Source organism: Ochotona princeps, chromosome X, assembly GCF_030435755.1.
Source record: "Ochotona princeps isolate mOchPri1 chromosome X, mOchPri1.hap1, whole genome shotgun sequence".
NCBI lineage: Eukaryota > Metazoa > Chordata > Mammalia > Lagomorpha > Ochotonidae > Ochotona > Ochotona princeps.
The window spans coordinates 58614242-58635073 of record NC_080865.1 but is presented as its reverse complement, the minus strand read 5'-3'; the positions used below and the strand labels follow the sequence as shown (position 1 = coordinate 58635073).

Sequence of the window (20832 nt, the reverse complement as noted above, 5' to 3'; positions counted from 1 at the left end):
GAGGTGGAGAGTGGTGAGCCAGGAGCTGGGGCTATGGAAACCATGGTGGAAATCTAACATAAGAACCCAGACCTGGAACTCGCTGGAGGGAGTGGCACAAGTGGCTGCAAGCAAAGATTTTGTACCAACTGCAATAAGTAAAATTGCATTGTAGACCTGTGGCTGATAAAGCTTAGAAACCTGCCCCAAGGAGAAGACTCTGCTAACCAGAAGTACAATGACCAAGAGCAAAAGAAGAGACAAAAGCACAATGAATATTACTGAAAACTCCCCTGCAAAGGAGTAAAACCCTATGCCAACCTCAGAGCTAACTGAGGAAGACATCGAGAAAATGGGGCACACAGAATTCATAAAACTCATTTTAAAGCTTCTGATCAATAATGCAAAGCACATACAAGAGTTCAAAGAAGTTAAGGAAGCAATAAAGCAAATCAAGGCTGGTATATCAGAAATTAAAAACACAGTAGAGCAAATTAAAAGTACAGTGCAGAGTCTCCAAAATAGAATGAAGCAAGCAGAAGAAAGAATCTCAGAATTGGAAGATATTTCCTGTCATCAGGGGGAAGCAAACAAAAAGCTGGAAGCAGAGCTGGATCAGGCCAGAAAGAGTATTCAAGAATTGAAAGACACTATTAAGAGCCCAAATATGAGTTATGGGAGTCCCAGAAGGTGCAGAAAGAGAAGCTGAGTTTGCAAATGTATTTAATGAAATCATAAACGAAAATTTCCCTAATCTAGAGAAAGAATTGGGAAACAACATTCAGGAGGGGCACAGAACTCCCAACAGGCTTGATCAAAAGCGATCTTCACCAAGACACATGATCATCAAGCTCTCTTCAATTGAATATAAGGAAAAGATCCTTAAATTTGCATGTGAAAAAAATCAATTGACATGTAAAGGAATGCCAATTAAGCTCACAGGAGATCTCTCACAGGAAACTCTACAGGCAAGAAGAGAATGGAGTGACATATTTCTGATTCTAAAGGAAAAAACTGTTGGCCAGGGATAACATATCCAGCAAAGCTTTCTTTTGTCTTTGAAAAATGAAATAATCTTCCACAGTAAAGAAAAGTTAAAAGAATTTGCCTCATCCAGACCTGCCCTACAAATGATACTTGAAGAGAAGAGGAATAGCACCTACCAAAACCAAAGGCAAATGTGAAGAACAACCCAGTAAATTGACAACAGAAGACTAAACCAATGAACAACCCATTCCTGAAATGACAGGACCAAAGTATCATCCATACAATATTAACCCTGAATGTAAATGGCTTAAGCTCAATCAAACGTCATAGATTAATACACTGGATTAAAAAACAAAACCCATCTATTTATTGTCTAGCAGAGACACACTTCACCAACAAAAATCAGCAGAAATTATATCGCATGTGTTTTGTTGTTTTCTGTTAGTTTCATCTCTTCAAAACACTTTCTTCTGATTAAATCATTCAATGACTCCTAGATCATACAGCAGCATCATTTTCTGCAAGGTTCTTGATTTTCATTTCTTCAGCTACACGTTAGTCATTTAGTAGCATGTTATTTAACTTCATGGTGTTGTTAATTTCTTTTTTCTCCCTGATGTTGATTTTGTTTTGTGGTTTTTCATTTACGGGGATGTATAGGAGCTGTGTAATGGAGATTGTTATATCTAGTAACATGTTATTTAACTTCTTGGCATTGTAAATTTCTATTTTTCTTTCTATTGTTGATTTTGTATTATGACTTTTCATTTGAGAGGATGTACAGTAGCTGTGAAATAGAGACTAACATCCAGATGTGAGGGCACAATGTAGTATGCATTTCTACTTCCAGACAAAGATGGACTTACAATGAAATTGTTCACTATATCTTGACAGTAGGATGCTGGACTCACTGTACCATTGTCCATGCCAGCAATGATGGACATATGAGTGTGTATGAAAAACTATATTTTAGTAATGATAGAGAGGAACTAGGTGGGGGGGAGGGAATTGGGGAGGGGATAAGAGAAATGCCAGGAGCCTATGGAATTATATCATAAGATAATAATAATAATAATAATATGTAAAAAAAAAGTGTGTTGTAGGGCCCAGCGCGGTAACCAAGTGGCTAAAGTCCTCACCTTGAATACCCAGGATCCCATATGGGGACTGCTTCCAATTCCAGAAGCCCTGCTTCCCATCCAGCTCCCTGGTTGTGGCCTGGGAAAGCAGTTGAGGACAGCCCAAAGCCTTGGGACTCTGCACATGTGTGGGAAACCCAGAAGAAGCTCCTGGTTCCTGGCTTCAGATCGACTCAGCTCTGGCCATTGCTGCCACTTGGGGAGTGAATCAACAGATGGAAGATCTTCTTCTCTGTCTCTCCTCCTCTCTCTATATCTGACTTTGCAATAAAAATATTTTTAAAAAAAAAAAAGTGTAATAATAGGGAATATAGTAGATACCTGTGTCCAGGGTAAAAAGGATCTGGCTTTGGAAAGCATATAGGTGATCAAACTTTTTTCTTGTTGTTTTGTTTTCTGTTTGTTTGTTTTGAATCCTAGGATGAAGGAAAAAGGGGAGATAAAATACATGTCTCTGTGTGAGCATCGTGGACACCAGTTTACTCTGACTAAAGGGAACCCTGACCAACAACACGTTTCCTACATATATTAAGACAATATCCAATTGACGGTGTTTTGGTATCAGCAGTAAGCTTAGGCCTGCGATGTCTAAATCTTATGAGTATCAGTTTGTGTCCAGGCTACTCGGCTTCAGATCAAACATGATCAGAGCTTTGGGCCCCTGCCACCCATGCAGGAGACGCAGATGAAGCTTTTAGCTCCTGACTCTGGCTTTGCCCAGCTTTGTCCACTGCAGACATCAGAGGAGTGAACCACAACACATAGAATATTTTTCTGTGTCTCTCCTTCTCTCTCTGTAACTCTGCCTTTCAAATAAATCTGTCATAAAGAGGACATGGCAATATAGTAAGTATGTCCAACACTTCCTATGATGATTGGTGTTAGTCTGATGTTCAACATCATTCACATGCCATAGTAACGTAAAGAAAAGGAATGTTGACAAGTCTATTTTCAGAGATTTCTCTTGAGATTTCATATCAGAAGAGAAATGATATTTTTCTCCATGAAAGCAGAAACAGACTATGAAATCTGAAATTTCACACACATAGAGTTTGAGGTAGGCACAGGGTGAAGACAGATTTGGCAGTTACGCTACTTTAGCAGCTACATTATTTTAGATTCCTTTATAAGAGAAAAATCAAAGTAAAGATAATTTGGGGCTGTATTACATATTTTTTTTAAAGCTGTGAGATGGATTTCATGAATCATAATCCTACCATTTCCCTGACAATAGTAATTTGAAAGAAAGATATAAAATAACACAGAAACATAGCTGGGGGGTTATTTTTCACTAGAATATGACAATACAGTCCTATTTTTTTAAGTGTTACTGAATGTTTAACATTACCCTTAAACCTAATATTCACTTTATCGAGAGCATGGGTATATGCACTAAAGAAAATAGTCACTGACTTTAAGAAATAGCTGGTTTCATTTTATCTTGAATTGTAAGCAAATTCTCAATAATTATGAGACATTTGCCTATTCATGATGGTGCTCTTTACAAAAATAGATGAAATGAGTGCTGAATCTTTGCAAAACATCAGATACTGTAGAGATTTGTTATACTAAAGTTAGTATTCCAGCATCTTGATATGACTGTCTAGCAAAGATGTGAGAGAAATCACCTAAAACAAAAATCAACCACCCAGGATGTTACTTGCATATTACTTAAAAAGACTTGTTAAAAAGATTTTTTCTCTGTCATAATGAGGACAAAAGTTTTTCTAATTTAAGAACTAGGTGGTTTATTTTCATCTCTTCTATTTCTAGGAAGCAGGTGGTATATTTGCTTTCACTGTGTGTGCCAAGAACATTCCATAAATTACATATAAATGTGTCACTTGCAGTTTTCAGTAGAGATGTGATTTCTGAATTTTCACGATTATTCTACCTTCTATAAGTTGGACATTATCTACATTTGAAATTTTCTGGTTTTCTTTTTCATTTCTGTATCTGCTTTTACAAAATTGGTAATTGATTTTCAGCATGGAGGGGATGGACAAAATTATGATAAGACATATATATACACACACATATATACATATGTATATATGTATATATATATACAAAATTATGATGACATATATATACACATATATATATACATATATATATACCATTATGTATATAATGGTCTAACCATGGTTGTCAATATTTGTGCATTTATTGTGATTGAACCTGAGAAAGCTTTCTCTGCTGAGGATAAGAAAATCTACTTCTTGCCTTATAGCATAATGGCAATATTTCTCTTTGGAAACTTTGGAAAAGTCACAGAATGAGCCTTTGAAAAAATGCCTAAAAGTAGCATGTGTTTCTCTCACCCCTACATACATGGTACATAAAGACCAATAAATGAACTGAAATTTCCTTTGCTCACTTGATCTCAGCTTTGTTTTCACAGGCATATTCACACAGGATAACAAACTGCTTGATGGGACAGATGAAACTACAAAGACAACTTATTAATACTGAATCAGGTAAGTCGTGATGATTGTAAAAACGAAGTGGCAGAAGAACAAATTCCAGAGGTATTTTAGAAGTGAATTCAATAAATCCTGTCGATCTAGGTGAGTATACCTGAAGAGAAGCAAGTGTTGCTGACTTTAGAATGCTTTCAGAAATGAGGTAAACACACGCCTGATAAGACCAAATATATACTCGCAAGGTGATTCACTAGTGATATTCACTCAATGCACACACACACACACACACACACACGTAATTACTATGATGAAAACTGAGGTTTGGTATTTTGTCAATTACGTGTACGTGTGTGTGGGTGAGTGTGTGCTGGTGTTTGATCTGATATACTCAGATTTTTATGCACAGAAAAAAAATAAAGTTTCCTTTTTTAACATACTTGCAGTTAAATTATTTAGCCACAAGGATTTAACAAAATCCAGCAAGAACCCCAAATGCCCCACTTCCCTAGTTCCCAAAGACTATCCCTTGCTGTAATCAGCAATCTGCACGCTGTGTTGCTGATGGTAAGTTTGGGAGTATTTAACAAATATGATTTCAACTCATGGTAAACTTCATCATCTAACACTTTTATTTTTCAAATACAGAGGTTAATAAATGATACCACATTACCAATGTTCAACAAGTTCAGTTAAGGAAAAAGGACCAAATAAAAGTTTTCGTGTAAGCACAATCTAATTTTATCTTCTTCATTGATCTGGGTGAATTGAAAAGAATAAGTTTACCTCAAAATGTTGGCGAATAGAAGTGTTAGTAAATTATTGGCTGATTCAATACAATAATGAGTTCTATCATGAGGAATTTAGAGTGTTACTGTGATGAAAGATTTCAGAATCATAGATGACATTAATGAAATTGGTAGCCCCTTGTTAACACCAACACATAAAAAAAAATAAGATGTCATGTTGCAATGCATAAACAACTTTATTCATAGATAATTGTTTAATACATATTACATATATTTTAGGCAGCAAAATTACATAAAATACAACCAGGTGTTAGTAACTGCACAGATTCTAGCTGAAAGATGCTATATAATATTTGTGCTAATATATTCACACAAAACCTGTTTCTTCTTTTTTTTAAAACCACAGATACAAAATACAAAGGAAAAGGAAAATAATTTAAAGTGATTGTTATGAGTCCCTTTGAAGTTTAAATCTTCACGATTTTAAAACTTCACACAGTTTTTCTTCAATCAGCATTCATATTATTAACTCCACTTCAGAAGCAGAAATGACAGTAAATTTTATGTATTGCCTACCCTAAAAATGTACCTATATCCTGATACTTATTCCGATGCTGTGTATCGATCTATACTAACCCATTTAGAAATGTGTTTGTGTGTCTGTGTACATATACAAAGCTCAAAAAGAATGCTTGAATGAAAACAAAGTCGACCTAAAGTTTTATATCCATTAAAAACTGAAAATCTGTCATTGTACAAGGGACTAAAAGCAAACTACTTATCTTTTTATTTCATAAATATCAGATTAAGTGATGTATTAATGCAAAATGGAGGTGATTGTTTCAATACACTTATATTTTCATCTTGATGCGCTTTAGCTTTAACAATGCGACAGTTGCCTATTAATAAAGAATTCATCTTTGTTTTGTACTGTGCAAGAGAAGTAGAACCTACACTAAAACTTAAATAACAAAAAGCAAGCTAACTTGTCCATATAGATTTTAATATTACTGGGCATTTGACCACTCAGTAAATTTGGAAAAATGATAAAGAAAAATGCTGCTACTACATTACAGCCAGGAAAAACAAACAAACAAACAAAAAATAAAGCTACATGAAAACACATTCAGGGTGCACTGAATATGACAGCAGCTTGTGCAAACAACGGATGATAAATAGGATGATTTAAGGGAATCAGGATGATTGCAGATTGGAGGTGAGGCATAATGCTTTAAAAGGAGCCAATATCAATGGAAAGGTAAAAACATGATCTTCAAACAAACTTTGTTACACTGAAATTTCTACCTTGATGATAGAAATTTAACAAACACACATCATTATGCAAACATGTGTGCTTGTACATACACTAACACATTTCAATTACACTAACCTCAGCATCAAATTAAAATCAATATACCACTTCACATACAAATAAGCATGTTTATTTTCAGACATAAGATCAAAACTTCGCCTTAAGATCCTGCACCAAAGATCTTACTTGTATATTCTGTACAATTCCTATAATTTTAAAGTCAGTGTGTAACCTTATAAACAACTACAATTTATAAAGGTAAAGTTGAATTGTAGCACCATGTGGAACTTTATTGGTTGAATATCAATTACTCTAGGTTCAGATAATAATTTTTTATGGGTGCTAAACTTTTCTTTTTACCTTAAGTGAAATTATTATGATATTATTTTGCTGTTTTAAACTCCAATGTTTATGAAATTAAATTTTTTTTCAAGTTGAAGAACATCCTTCTGTACAATGAAACATTATATTTTGCTTCCATAAGTTCTGCTATCATGTACCATAACAATGATATTTATCTGAAAGACAACTCAGCACTTTCTCTTGAGTAACTGAATTTGGGTGAAAAAAAGAAATTTTGACATAGAAAATGCACAAATTATTCTGTGAAAGAAGACACCTAATACCCAATTTTGATTGACAGGTAATCAAATTAATGAAACACTAATGAAAAATCATATGGTTTCTGATTTAGGAACTCAGAAACTAGTTTTCTGAAATTCATGCAATCCCATTTGTGTGTATTTGCCAGCAGTGATAACAAATCTAAGTCTGTGTTTGCATACAGAATAACTGGTCAAAATTTTTAAAACTTTTAATTGTTTCAAGCTTGTGACACTGAACAACTATTTAAGCTTTATAATTGAATTCCAAGAAATTTTGCTGTGTGAGATAACAGTGTTTGTGATTAATTCACTTAAGTTAAAACGCATAATTGAAATGGTGATTTACTGATATGAAGGAAAACAAGAAGATACATATTAGAGACTATGGAGTTATGCAAAAATTATTTTCCGTCGCAACTGCATATTTATTTACCATTAACTATGCCTGAATAGAATTAAAGGGAAGTCGTATTTTGCTACTTAATGTTCTTGCCCTAATAAAAAAATAATGAAAACTTTTAAAGAGTTGAATTTTAAAGTGACTAATGTGTTATTAAATGACTCAACGATTGACTAATAATATAAAGCTCAAGCATAAGGAAATTAAAATATCTAAAAGAAAATAAAATGTGATATTTTACACTTAGCAAAAAGGTTTTATTCCTAATTGGATAATATGCATGCTTGTGTGGATAACTAACCACTTAAAAAAGTTAGTGTGTGATATTTTAATTTAAAAAAATCTAGATTATGGGAAAGGTAAAAAAGTTATTTATAGAAATTTGTGAAAATAATTAAACGGCATGATTGCTCCTGAAAGTGTGGCAGAAATAAAAATGACATTCTTATTAAAGGGGAAAAAAAGCTTTTTAATCAAGACAATATGTTCACTGAAGGAAGATTAGTGTTATGGTGCAGATATTTCTCATGCCCATGTATTTCACTGCTAAGATAATCAAGCTATGCCATTGCAAGGCTTTGTCCATAATACAACTATAAAAATTAACAATATGAATAATAAATGAACTGGTATCCAGCAAATATAAAAATACTAGGATTTTAATGACATAAATGAAAACAATAACACTGTAAAAATAAAATGCACCACTTTCAAAAGTTATAGACATTTCAAACATAATTACTAAGTAAGTTATAAAGAACTTACGAAAGTGGATGGCAATAAAAACAAAAAACTAAAATTCTTCATCTAGAATCTGCGATTTTCTGAATTTTCCTAAAATGAGTGTTTTTACATGCATAATAATCTATCATTACTCTAGAATTTTTAACCCTACAGCTTATTCTAATTATCATATTAAGTCACAAATCTTATGTGTAAATATCCAAAAAGTGTGAAAAACAAATTGCACACAGATTTTTAAAAATAGTGATTATATAATGACACACAGTTTTCAGTTACCACAGCTATCACAGCACCTTTAAATTCATTAGGAAGCTAAATAATATTTGAAATAAATAACAAACTTTGTGATATTGAAGAAAATGTCTATTACACAGGAGCACCTATACAAAGTGTTTACAAAGTTTTCTGATTCGTAATAGTTAATAAATTCTGCTTGTTCTGTAGCATTGCTGTTGAGATCAGATTTCCCATTACACTTCTCTAGACATACAATCACATCATCTATTTATATAGTGAGGACTATAGGTGACAGAATAGTAAAACGAGGCATTAGTACTTTATGTAAGAATGAATACATTAGTAAACATCGCACAAAATAGTGGTTAAATGATTAAATCAAAATCCAACATGTAGAAGCTATTCTAAAGTGTATGTGTTTTCACTGATAATATGGACAGCATGGTCAACAACAAAAGTTAGAATAAGTATACATTGAAAATTAATTAAAGTATGAGATTAAAGGTGGTTTATATGGTTATATTTAAATTAATAAATAAAATAATGTCCAAAATTAAATGGCTTAAATTATTAGATTTTTAAATGAAACTAAAAGTAAAATGAAGATATGTATTTCACTGTAGTGTTTTCAACTATGCATTTTGGATTTCAATTTAATTATGATATTTGTTACAATGCTTGCAGGAAAGAAAATGTAAAGTACATTGCAGCCCATCAATTAGTTTACCTCCGATTCATTAGAATAAATTTACTGAAAATTCTGTACATTTAAAATACCTAGTCTTTATATGTGGTATCTTTCTGTCTTTTCTCTATTCACTGACAAGAGTAAGAACTACAGAGACTCCCAATGACAATTCACTGAGAATATTCCAAGAGGCCATTGATGCCAACACTGGTGGTTAGAAACACAATACTAGTATCAACTACTTTAAAAATGGCACGAATTTAACTGATAAGAAGGAAACATATAGGGAAATACCTATTTTAATCCTATTTGGCTTTTGTGAAAAAGCTATTTCCAGTGCCTTTCATATTATTCTTAAATGAAAATATTGTTTCATGTACAAGCAAAAAATAGATCAAGGACAACTAAATAGACAAAATTAAGAACAATTTTCATTGATGGTCCAATTTTAAATGGTGCTTAATTTCAATCCTCTTTGGCTTTTATGGGTAAATATTTCAGCACAAGGAATAGGAAAGAAATCAATTTAGAAGTTCCTTTCTCACAGAGGCTGCATTTTGAGGGATGGAATCACAGCTTTAAAAATAAAGTTTCTATTTTCATCTTCTGCAAAGAAGACATACAAAACCATTGAAGATTTTAAAAGAGATTCTGGGTAAGTATTTTAAGATAGTTTCTTGCTTATACATACTAAGGGGTGATCAGGTGATTTTTCTCTTTATGGTTACAAAGGAAAGGGTCACTGAAGTGGGTGAAAACATGGAGTCTCTCATATCAAAGAATACGTAGTAAACGAGAGACATAGATAGCCACGATACAATATTTTGAATGCATTTATATAACTACATACACAAGTGATCATGAAGCCATGATAGTGTGTTATAGGACCCTTGCACTCCCGATTCACTTTCTTGAGTCTCATCATTTCATTTATAACTTGAGACTGTGAATTTCGGAAAAACGTATCCTATATCTTAATTGTCTTACAGGGCACTGATGTTAGGGGTATACTATGTTGACTGAATTTTTACATTCTTGGAAATATTAATCTAAAAATTTTAATTAATAAGAAACAAATATAAAGGAAGGAAATTTTTCTACATAATTCTTTACAAGCATGTAACAGAATACTGTATCTCATGTAACATTTCTCCTTACCATTAAAAGTAGTTACACTTAATCATTATAATCAAATACTCAATGGTTAAACAAACAAATAGCACACATGTTCAAGGAATTTGACAGCAGTGGAGGTACAAGAGAACCTGGATTAAATCAACAAGTGAAGTAAATTTGAACATAAATGTGTTTAAAATATTACCTACATATAGAATACATCCAAGAATCACACTAATCTGAAATGCTAAATACACATAAACATCTTCTAAATGCTTTTACATCAAAGAGCACTTCGAATAATACACTGGTTTTAATGTTTATACATAAAGACCAAGTCCTATTCACATTTTCTGTCATAAAAGGATGCACATTTAACCATTTGAATGAAAATTCAGAAGCATATGCTATGTCATGCTGTGATTTTAAGGGTCCTTTATACTCCTTTTTTTCCCAAAGAATTATGACGTTTTGTTGTTAATTCTGTTAGTATTGTTAGTGAGTCATAACCAGCTTAAAGAATGCAGAATGAAATTACAATTTGTCATTATTCTCCAGTAAAATACAGTGTGCCCCCAATTCAAAGCACTGACTTGTTTGTCTAGCAGATCGGTTCATCAGCAGAGTGTGAAAGGTGAGAAATTTTTGAAAGGCAAATTGCTGGAAGCAATGGTATATATTCAGTAATTTAATATAGTAAATCTAAATTTAATAAAGTAAATCTCTTCAAATGTGACTGAAATGCTTCATACATTCCCTGGGTAGTTTCAAAATTAAGATATAATCTTTTTCAAATACCCTGCCTAAAGCCGTGTTTCTACACTCATGTGATTGAAGTTATGTTTCATATTTAAAAATATAAATGCATTTTCTCAAGGTATCAGGGAGTATAAAGAACTTCACATCCTCCTTTGGTAGATAAAAATAGGAAGATTTGTTTTTTCACGTATTTCTAGAAAAAAGAAACACGATTACAATGTTTTCAAGATAAAAGTATTGGAACAACATGATTACAATCAACCGAAAAACGTATTTTGATTATTTTCTATCATCCAACTTTTAAGCAGGGTAGTGGATAATTATAATGATTTTCTCAAGAACACTATGTTAGTTCAAAACATTGCATTTTTTTTTGTTTTTATTTCGTTTGCTTGTTTTTTAGTCTTAAAAATATCTCTTGCCCTGCATACCATTCAGAGGGAAGCTTGGACAGTTCAGCTTCACTTCCAAACTCCCCAAGATGAGGTCTGATTTCTTCAGCAATCAAACAGGGCAAGGAATTCCATGTTTCATGACTGATACATTAATCATTAGTGTGTATAAGAAGACAACAGCAGTCTATAACATTGTTGCTGTTGAAATTCAGAGCAAGGAAACAGAGAAGCAGCATGGTAAAACTCTGTTATTGCACTGCACTGTTTCATTCATGAATTTTAAATTTTGATGGCCAAGTTACAGCTAACGAAAGTACAAGTTTCACTGAAACATCATTTCAATATGGTTTTTGTTTTCCTGGTTTTTATGGTGGGATACAGATTACAAAATAAATAATCCTAGCCAAATTTTGAAATAACAATGCATTGAAAGTGTTTGAAAAAGCAATGGAATTATGTTGTTCCTAGAAAGTTATATCTCACTGCAGATTTCAATAGTTGATGTCCTGGAATCAGTCTAGGGCAAGAAAAATAACATGTTATCAAAATCAGATGGTTGTGTTCCAGAAATCTTATTTGCCAAGCATGCTACATGGCTAAAATTTACAAGGTTAAAATCTAGGTGTACAAAATCAAAGTTACTGAATTTATCAATAGTAGATATTAACCTTAATCCAAGCTAACATAAAATCCTGTTAGCATTTTGAATTCATACATTATATCTACAATGTAATTTCATTCATCAACAAATCTTATCTGGGCCCACATTTCACCATTTTTTTTACCTCCATAAATCACAAGACAATTTTAGCTCAAATCACTAAAATTTGTTTGTTTGCTTGTTTGTTTTAAAGGGATAGCAGAGAATAAAATACCTCAAAGAAATGTCTAAAGCACTGAGTGGCATATAGCAATCCGTTCAAAAAGGTTTTCCTTTTCATTCTCTGTTTTAGAGCTGGACTCTATGCTTGGTATACGTTTGCAAGGAAAGAATCTTGATTGAATTTGAACTGTAATGCTGCATCAAGGTGGAGGAATCCACTAGGGGGGAGGGGCGTGGGGGGGATTCCCAGAGCCTATGAAACTGTCACATAATGCAAAATAATAAAAAAATAAAAATAAATCTTTAAAAAAGAAAAAAAAGAACTGTATAGATTTCATGTTAGTGTAATGATAAATAATAGTTTAGTAACTTTGTTAGTTAAGACTTTGTTCTGTCAAGTTGTCTCCCTTAGGTGAAAATTATCAAAACTGACTTTTAAATAGTTGTTAATACTTAGTTTTTCTAGGGACATAACAACCAAATACCACTTGATAACTTTGAAAGTTCTTTGTTCACAGAGGATAATCCGAAAAAACATTCTCTTAAATTTACATTTCGCAATTTTACTTCAAGATACACAAAATGTCATCCATAGTTATGTAAAAACTTATGCCAAAGAGGTGCATCATATTTCTCAAGTAAAAGCAGCTTTATGCAATATATGCTCTCCTTTCTGATAATGACTCCATATTTTTTCAGATAATGATAGTAAGAAAAAAATAACTGTAGAAAGTATTCGATTTCCTTTCCAAAATAAACAATTTCTAATAAATTTTCTTGCATCTTATAGTTTACCAAAACCATTCTATTTCCTCATTACCATATTTCTACTAGAGTAATGAAGTAACTGCAAATGTTTTTGTAAATTCTCCTTTTGAAAATGTGCTTCTCACTTTGTTTAACATAAACAAAGTTTAAGTTTACTTCTTTCTGCTACAGCAATATTTTATTCTGCTGTCAGAATTTCCCTATGAAACAATGAATTGTGATTTACTGACTTTTTTTGCATTTTCTGTGATATTTCTTTGAAAAGAACATACATACCGTATTTGAATTTTTAAATACATAATGTCTTTTCCAGTGCCTACTTATCTTGCTAGCATTCTGCAGTATCAGTGAATATAAAGTGCCTCTCCTAGCTTCATTACCAATTGAAAACTGGATAATAAGAATAAAGAAAATTGAAGATTTAGCACAAAATAAAACATTCAAATTAATTTTAGTACCAAATATGTCTGCCTGAGCGCACCGTTTTATGTCTACAAAATATTTTGTAATGAATATGAAACTACTGTTAACCAATGACATAAAGTTGTAAATACGATTTAAAATGCGAAAAATAAAAAAAACATTCTCGTGAGAACTCATTGATTATAAGATTGCCCTTCCAGTTAATAAAATCCTAATGGCAATAAATAACTCATTTTCTTGTTTTGCCTAATTCCCAGAGTTGCTTTCCTATGTTTAAGAAAAAGGAATTTTATCAGCATAACCAAAAAAAAAATGCTATCAAGGGAAGCAATAATTAATTATGACTTTTTAAGATTATAAAATATTTTTAAAAAATAAAAGTGGTGACAGTTTTTAAAGGCTTCAATTTTTTCCCTTTAGCAGTGCCTTGCTTACTGTATGTTCATACACTTAAATAAAATTAGTTTATGTCTGAGAACTTTTCTGTGCCTTTGAAAGTACCTGTAACCAGAACTTGGTGCTTTTGATTAACTGAGTGAATAATTTTACTAAAAACAGCGATCCACAAAATAATTCACATATACCCCCTTTCTTCCACTTTTGGAGCAAGTTACCAAGTTCATGTAGAGAAAAATGTTGTTAGAAAATTCAATACAGTATGGTGTTATGCAAAAAAAGATAACTTTTTTGTTGAGAAAAATTTTCAGTAAGCTGTACAATAGCAAAAAGAAGTAGAGAATGAGAATACCCTTTTACATGGTTAAATATAAACTAAAACATAACCTGCCGAGGTATGAAGAATTTTTCCTTTTTGTCACCCATCTAAGAGCCACTGACATATGGACATACTAGATTTGATTGACTTGTAGAAATAACCACTGCCCAGTAAATTCATCCAAAGGAAAACAAAAAGTCCACATAGAGCCTAGCATATTATTTCATCTTATCTTTGCAATATCGTTAAATTATACAACCATTGGTTCATAGAAATATCCACATTTGAATCTAGAAACTTACCTTTACCATGTGATAAAGAGAAAAAGCTTAATATTATTTGTGTTATTTAATATTATTTGTGTCACACCCTTGAATGACCGCCAATCTTAAAGCCATTTCTAAAGTTGTGGTAAATCATTTGCACTATTATCTTGAATCTGGCAGTCTTCTTTAATATCTCTAATTTTTGGCAAGTAGAAATGCCTAGTTCACATCGGCACCTCTTTATTAAGGATGAATAAATTTTCAAAAGACATTATTCACCATAACAGCGATTAAGTCTAATTTTAGTTACCCAGACAGAATAAAACAGTCTACATGTGACAGAACTTTGTGCAACAACAAAAAAAAAAATGCAGTTAATTCTACTGCTTACTTTTATTAAGGAATTAAACATATTTAATTCATTTGATTTTCTTATGGATTTCTAGGATAAATTTGCACTCATTTCTTTATGTGATGAAGATTAAAAGCACGAAGTCTTTTTATATCTGTAGGGTTTCAATTTATTGCAAACGGATTTCTTGTGTCTTAATATGGCCATGTTTTCCTTCATGATATTAGAGAAAGTAAATATAGCTCGTTTTCCAGAAGTCACTGTCTTTAAAACACGCCTTCCAAAGGGCTCTGAATTCTTTATATAAATATAAAAGTATTTAAATGGGCCCAGGCTTCTAATATAGGGATCTCACATATATGTCGTTCCCTCTCTTAAAGGTCAGAGTGATCATATTTTCATTTATCTAATCCAATTTTTACTATATTCTATGAAAGCATATGTTATGAATAAGAATAATTTTCAGTTCCTAATATGAAAATGATATTCTTTTTTTTTTTTTAAGTTCTGAAGGCATGGTGAGACAGGATTTGAGAAGACATTTTGCTGCCATTTGGGTTCCTTGGTGAGCCCTAAGTTTTCCCAAGCAATAGTGAGAATCTCAACTCCAATTAGTATCAAGAATTGCTTGTCAATTTAGAAAAGACTATCATGGACCTAGCCAAAGCTATTAGGACCCTTATGCACACCATGGTACAGAGAACAATGCTGCGACCCTTATTTTGGAGTTCTTCCAATATATTCTCCAGGAAGAAGGGCCACACTGCCATCTACAGACAAAATTACCTCTATTATAAGCATAATTCTGCACCCAATTTTCCTATAATTATTAGTCACTTTGTTCGGATTGTCTACAGAACTGAAATGAATCTCTGCATCTATGAGATTTTTGCAGATTATGTTCATTTTGATCCTCCCTTGAAGTCATTAGATTTTGTTAAGTCTCAACTCAACTGAAAAAAATATTTTAAAAAATAAAATGAAGTTAGAAAGTTACATTATAAAACAGACTACCTACCGGTCTGACGTGCACAGACACAGGGGCCTTGAAGGTTGTCACTGGATAGCTGCATTCAGACACACTGTAGGGATCAGAGCTGCTGGAGGAACACTTGGAGATGGAATCGCAGGCCACAAACGTGTTATCAAGAGGCAGTTCCTGAATGATGTGATGCTTAGAATTCAGGGGAGTTTCAGGCTGGATCTGAAAAGCTGGCTGTGGAGAGGCAGACTTGTAGTGTCGGGCCAGATCAGGACTATCAGGCTTGAATGTAGTAGGTGTTGTGCCCCAGTTGTACTTGCCCATGGTTTGCTCCTCCAGCTCAATAGGAAGGTCAAGTGTGACACTGTTTCCATCATTATCAGCATCATCTGCCTTTGCTTCTTCAATAGTGACAAAGTTAAGAAGCAAGTTCTTAGGGGCATTTTTCTTCTTCTTCTTCTTCTTTTTCTTCATCATTATCATCTGTCTGTTTTCCGGGTTTGGAGTAACCCATTCGGAATTCTGTTTGTTTTTCTGAGCAGCCTTAAGATGTGGTGATTGGCGACATCTCACAACAGCAGTGATGAAAATCACTAGGACGACAGTTATGGTGCCGGCAACAATGGCAACCATGATCTTGACATAGTCACTGGTTGGTGAGGATGCATCAGTCGTCTCAACATTTTGTGTCACTGGCGTTTCAATGCTTTTGTGCACTAATTCATTAATCAGTGTAGCATTGGTCACTGATTCATTGACGAAGAGATTGACAACGACAACATTGAAGAGGGAATCAGGTTGTCCTAAGTCCTTAGCTTTTACTACCAATCTGTGCAAACCAAGGTCTGCAACAATACATTTCTCTTTCAGTGTGATGTTTCCTGATGTTTGCTCAATCATAAAAAGACCATTGGCATTCCCCCCTACAATGCTGTAACGGATTTCTGCATTCATACCAGTATCATTGTCAATGGCAACTACCTGGAAGACCACTGTGCCTGGACTAGTGGATGGTAGAACCAATTCATAGGAGTAGTTGGAAGGAGGAACAATAAAAACAGGTTTATTGTCATTGACATCAACCACATTAATGGTTACTTTGGCAGTTGAAGAGCGCGATACTCTACCACCATCCTCAGCCTTTACATAAAAAGTATAAGATTCTTGTTTTTCTCGATCAAATGAAATATTTGGTCGGATGACACCAGTCTGTGGATCAATGGTAAACTCGTCATTCACTTCGACAATGGAGAGAGTGACCGCAGAATTCTCTCCATAGTCAGGATCAGTTACCGTGATGAGTCCCACTGTGCCATGTCTTGGAAGGTTTTCTGGGACATAGAAGTTGTACTCATTGTGCGTGAAAATTGGGCTGTTATCATTCTGATCAAGAACAGTCACTAAGACGGTGGCATTAGTTATTAAGGATGGTATTCCATTATCTTTTGCCAGAACTGTGAAGTAATATTTTTCCTGTTTTTCTCTGTCTAGTTTCTTCACTGCGGTCAGAATGCCTGTACGATGATCCAGATTGAATTCGGATGGAGCATCAATACCCAGCAGGTAACTGATCTCAGCATTCCGTCCACTGTCTGCATCCGTGGCGCTTATTTTTGTCAGCTGAGTGCCAGGAGAGTTATTCTCAGGAACGGAAATACTTATGAAAGGCTGCGTGAAAACTGGAGCATTGTCATTTTCATCTTTCACTTTGATGAGGAGCATGGATGACTGATTCAAAGGAGGCTTGCCAGCATCTGCAGCCAGCAATTTAATGGCATATTCTCTGGTGGACTCATAGTCGAGATACGCAGCTGTCTCCAGGAGGAATTGATTACTAAATACTGGCCTTAAACGGAAAGGGACTTCATGATCTGTGAAGCACGTCACCCTACCATTATGGTCAGCATCCTTATCAGTCACAGTTATGAGAGCAACTTTGGTGTTGAGTGGGGCATTTTCTGAAAGAACCACGGTGCCATTGGTTGGATTGATGATGTACCTTATATCAATGGATGGGATGTTATCATTGATATCTGTAACATTTACCAGCACCATGGCTCTTGCAGGCATTGATCCACCATCGGTTGCCAAAACCAGTAACTTGTGGCTTGGTGCCTCTTCCCTATCCAGTGGTTCTTTGACTGTGATAAGCCCAGTGGTGGTGTTGAGGTGAAACAGTCTTTTGGCAATGTTGGAGACTAGATTGCTGAAATAGAAATGAATCTTGGCGTTTTCCCCTATGTCAGCATCTGTAGCATGGAGCTGTGTCACTGAAGTGCCCACGGGCGCATTTTCTGGTATACTGACTTCAATCTCATTTTCCTTAAAGACTGGGCGGTTGTCATTTGTATCAGCAACACTTACTTGCAAGATGGCAGTACTGGATCTTTGAGGGAAGCCACCATCTTCAACCTTTACTTTCATCACATAGGTATCTTTCTCTTCCCTATCTAGCTCCTTTTGAACAATCAGTTGTGGCATCTTGTCTCCTTCCGGTGTTTCAATGACATCAAGCCCAAAAATATTTTGACCCTGAAAAATATGGCATGAAATATAATTTTAATGAAAATCAGTAGAGTATTATATACCATTAAATGATTTGTCCATGTTAACTAAATAATGGGAACAACTTTCAATTCCTTGAACACATGACATAGTAAAATCGGTTCAGTTACACAGGTGCCAGAAGACCCATGATCTAAATCTCAGATCTACATATCAGTAATATTGTAAAAACAAGCAAACTGTTTAACTTCCTCAGATATCTGAAAAATAAGAGTTGTGCTAGCTGCTTGGGAACAGGTGGTGTGGTTATAGTTCATGATAATTAATTTAACATTTTTGAAGCCATTAAAGTCTTCAAAGGATGTAGTCTACGGAACTTTCTAAAGCATTATTGCAGGACTGGCACCGTGGCATAGTGGGTAAAGCCAACTCCTGGCATCATATCAGCTTAACTCTGCTAATTGCAGCCATTTGTCTCTTGTTCTGTATTTCTGTGTAACTCTGCCTTTTAAATAAACACATCTTTTTAAAAATTGCCTTTAATTTTTACATAAAATTGAAGCTATAGGTGAATTACCTATGATTACTGTCAGTTAATTAAAATATATTTTTCTATAGATTTCAGTTGTTTAATACAGCTTTTAGCCACTGAATATAACTATAAAGTATAGAATATTCATCCAAGAGAACAACATTTAAAACATTTAATAAATACAGTGAAAACCTTTGACAGATGGAGGAAATAAAAGAATCTCTTGTTACAAATTTATATACCGTATGTGTACAAAGAATCTCTAATTTTTCCTTTAGGAACATATGATAAAAAAATAAAAGTTCTGTGGAGTGAATTAACAATAGTGTTATTAATCCCTCCCTCTTTCTTTATAAGCCATCATAATGGGCATATAATGAAAGAAAGATTGGCAAGGATAAATTGGGACAATATCCATTTTTCCTTTATGCCCCTTAGGTCATAGTGTTGGGATGTTTAACAAACATTTTTCTAATCGGAACTAGAATCAGAAGATTCCTAGACAGACAAATAGTGAATATGTCAGCTGAATGGTATTGAATTGTTTTGAGGGGCACTTGTTCACTGTTACTTGCAGAATTTTGACAGAAATTTGACAGTGGAGGGTGTGAAACGAAGATCTGAAGATGAGCTTAATATTCACATTACTTCAGTGATCTTTAAATACACATGTCTTTATTTATTCATATACGCATATGAGGGGATTTCAAAGAGTTCCTGGAAATGCATATTATATTTTCCACACGTTTTCTGAACCATCTCATACATGATACTGTCTGCTTATTTAACCTCAAATAATCCCTTATGACTTCCCTATATAGTTCATATTAAAAATGCAAATACCCACTTAATTAATAAAACTATGATAGTAGCAATGCTATAATTAAATACTTAGATTGGTATTGATTTTTCTCTCACCTTGGCTAGTACTTAATTTCCATTATGTTAGCAAAATGTGTTTACTCACGATCATGTATCTCCAGTTAAGAACAATGTTCTTATATGAAACACTCAATATCGGCATGTGAAGATTGGATACATTTTTATGAATTACAACATAGAAGCTATTTTCCCACTCATAACCAACACACTCTAGATTTGAAACTTCCTAAAAGTTTTTGGGATGTCATTTCAAAAACAAAATTGTCACTAATTATGAAACTTATTTAAATCAAATGACAATATTAAACACTGTAGTTACTTGAATTAAACATTGCTGTAACAAAATTCTTTTTTGTTAAAATATGCAGTAAAAATAATATATTTCCACTCTGTCACTTTCACAAAGCAAATACATATAAGATTTGCTTTGCTGTATCTTTTAAGAAAAAAAGGTTTACTTGATCATATGAACAAAATATGAACAGAATGCATGCTTTAACTGCATGAGTTATGAACAACATAACCCCGTATACTACGGCTAATTCACATCAAAATTTGAAAAAAAAAAACACATTGGTATAAAAAGCATGGTTTTAATTAATATTTCTGAAATATCATCTTACAATTCATAATCCACATATAATTCCTTCACCGAAGATGTGCACAAATGCTCCCTAGCAAATCACAAGAAAATAAAAGAAAGTACTTGGGTATTGGACAAGATTAAAAAGGGGATTTCAAAAAGTTCAGCTCTGTGCATATTTTATGAAAGCAATCATGCAAGGATTTAAAATTTTTTTTCACCAAAACAAACAACTTTTAATTTAAATTTTCTACAAGCATTTTGCCAATGCCCTTGTCTTAATATTGTTTAAAAGAAAAATTCAAATGTTCTGTAGTTCTTGATTTTCAGACACAAGCACCCAACTATATGCACGTGGAAAGCACATATGGAAAATACTTCATGAAGAAAGCAAACAATATGTGAGTTTAACTTTAATTTCATGTTATTTATGCATGTATATCTCTTATTTACATATTTAGAATTTAA

General features: G+C 33.4%; 1 protein-coding gene across 2 annotated transcripts in view; it reads right to left on the bottom strand.

Moving 5' to 3' along the window:
* PCDH11X (protocadherin 11 X-linked) overlaps window positions 1-20832 on the bottom strand; it is a 722012-nt gene that overhangs the window by 615441 nt on the left and 85739 nt on the right. For both annotated transcript variants that reach the window (XM_004596311.4, XM_004596313.4), the window contains exon 3: window positions 15899-18394. In XM_004596311.4, coding sequence (XP_004596368.2) covers window positions 15899-18394 — 2496 coding nt within the window. The remainder of the gene's footprint in view (window positions 1-15898; window positions 18395-20832) is intronic.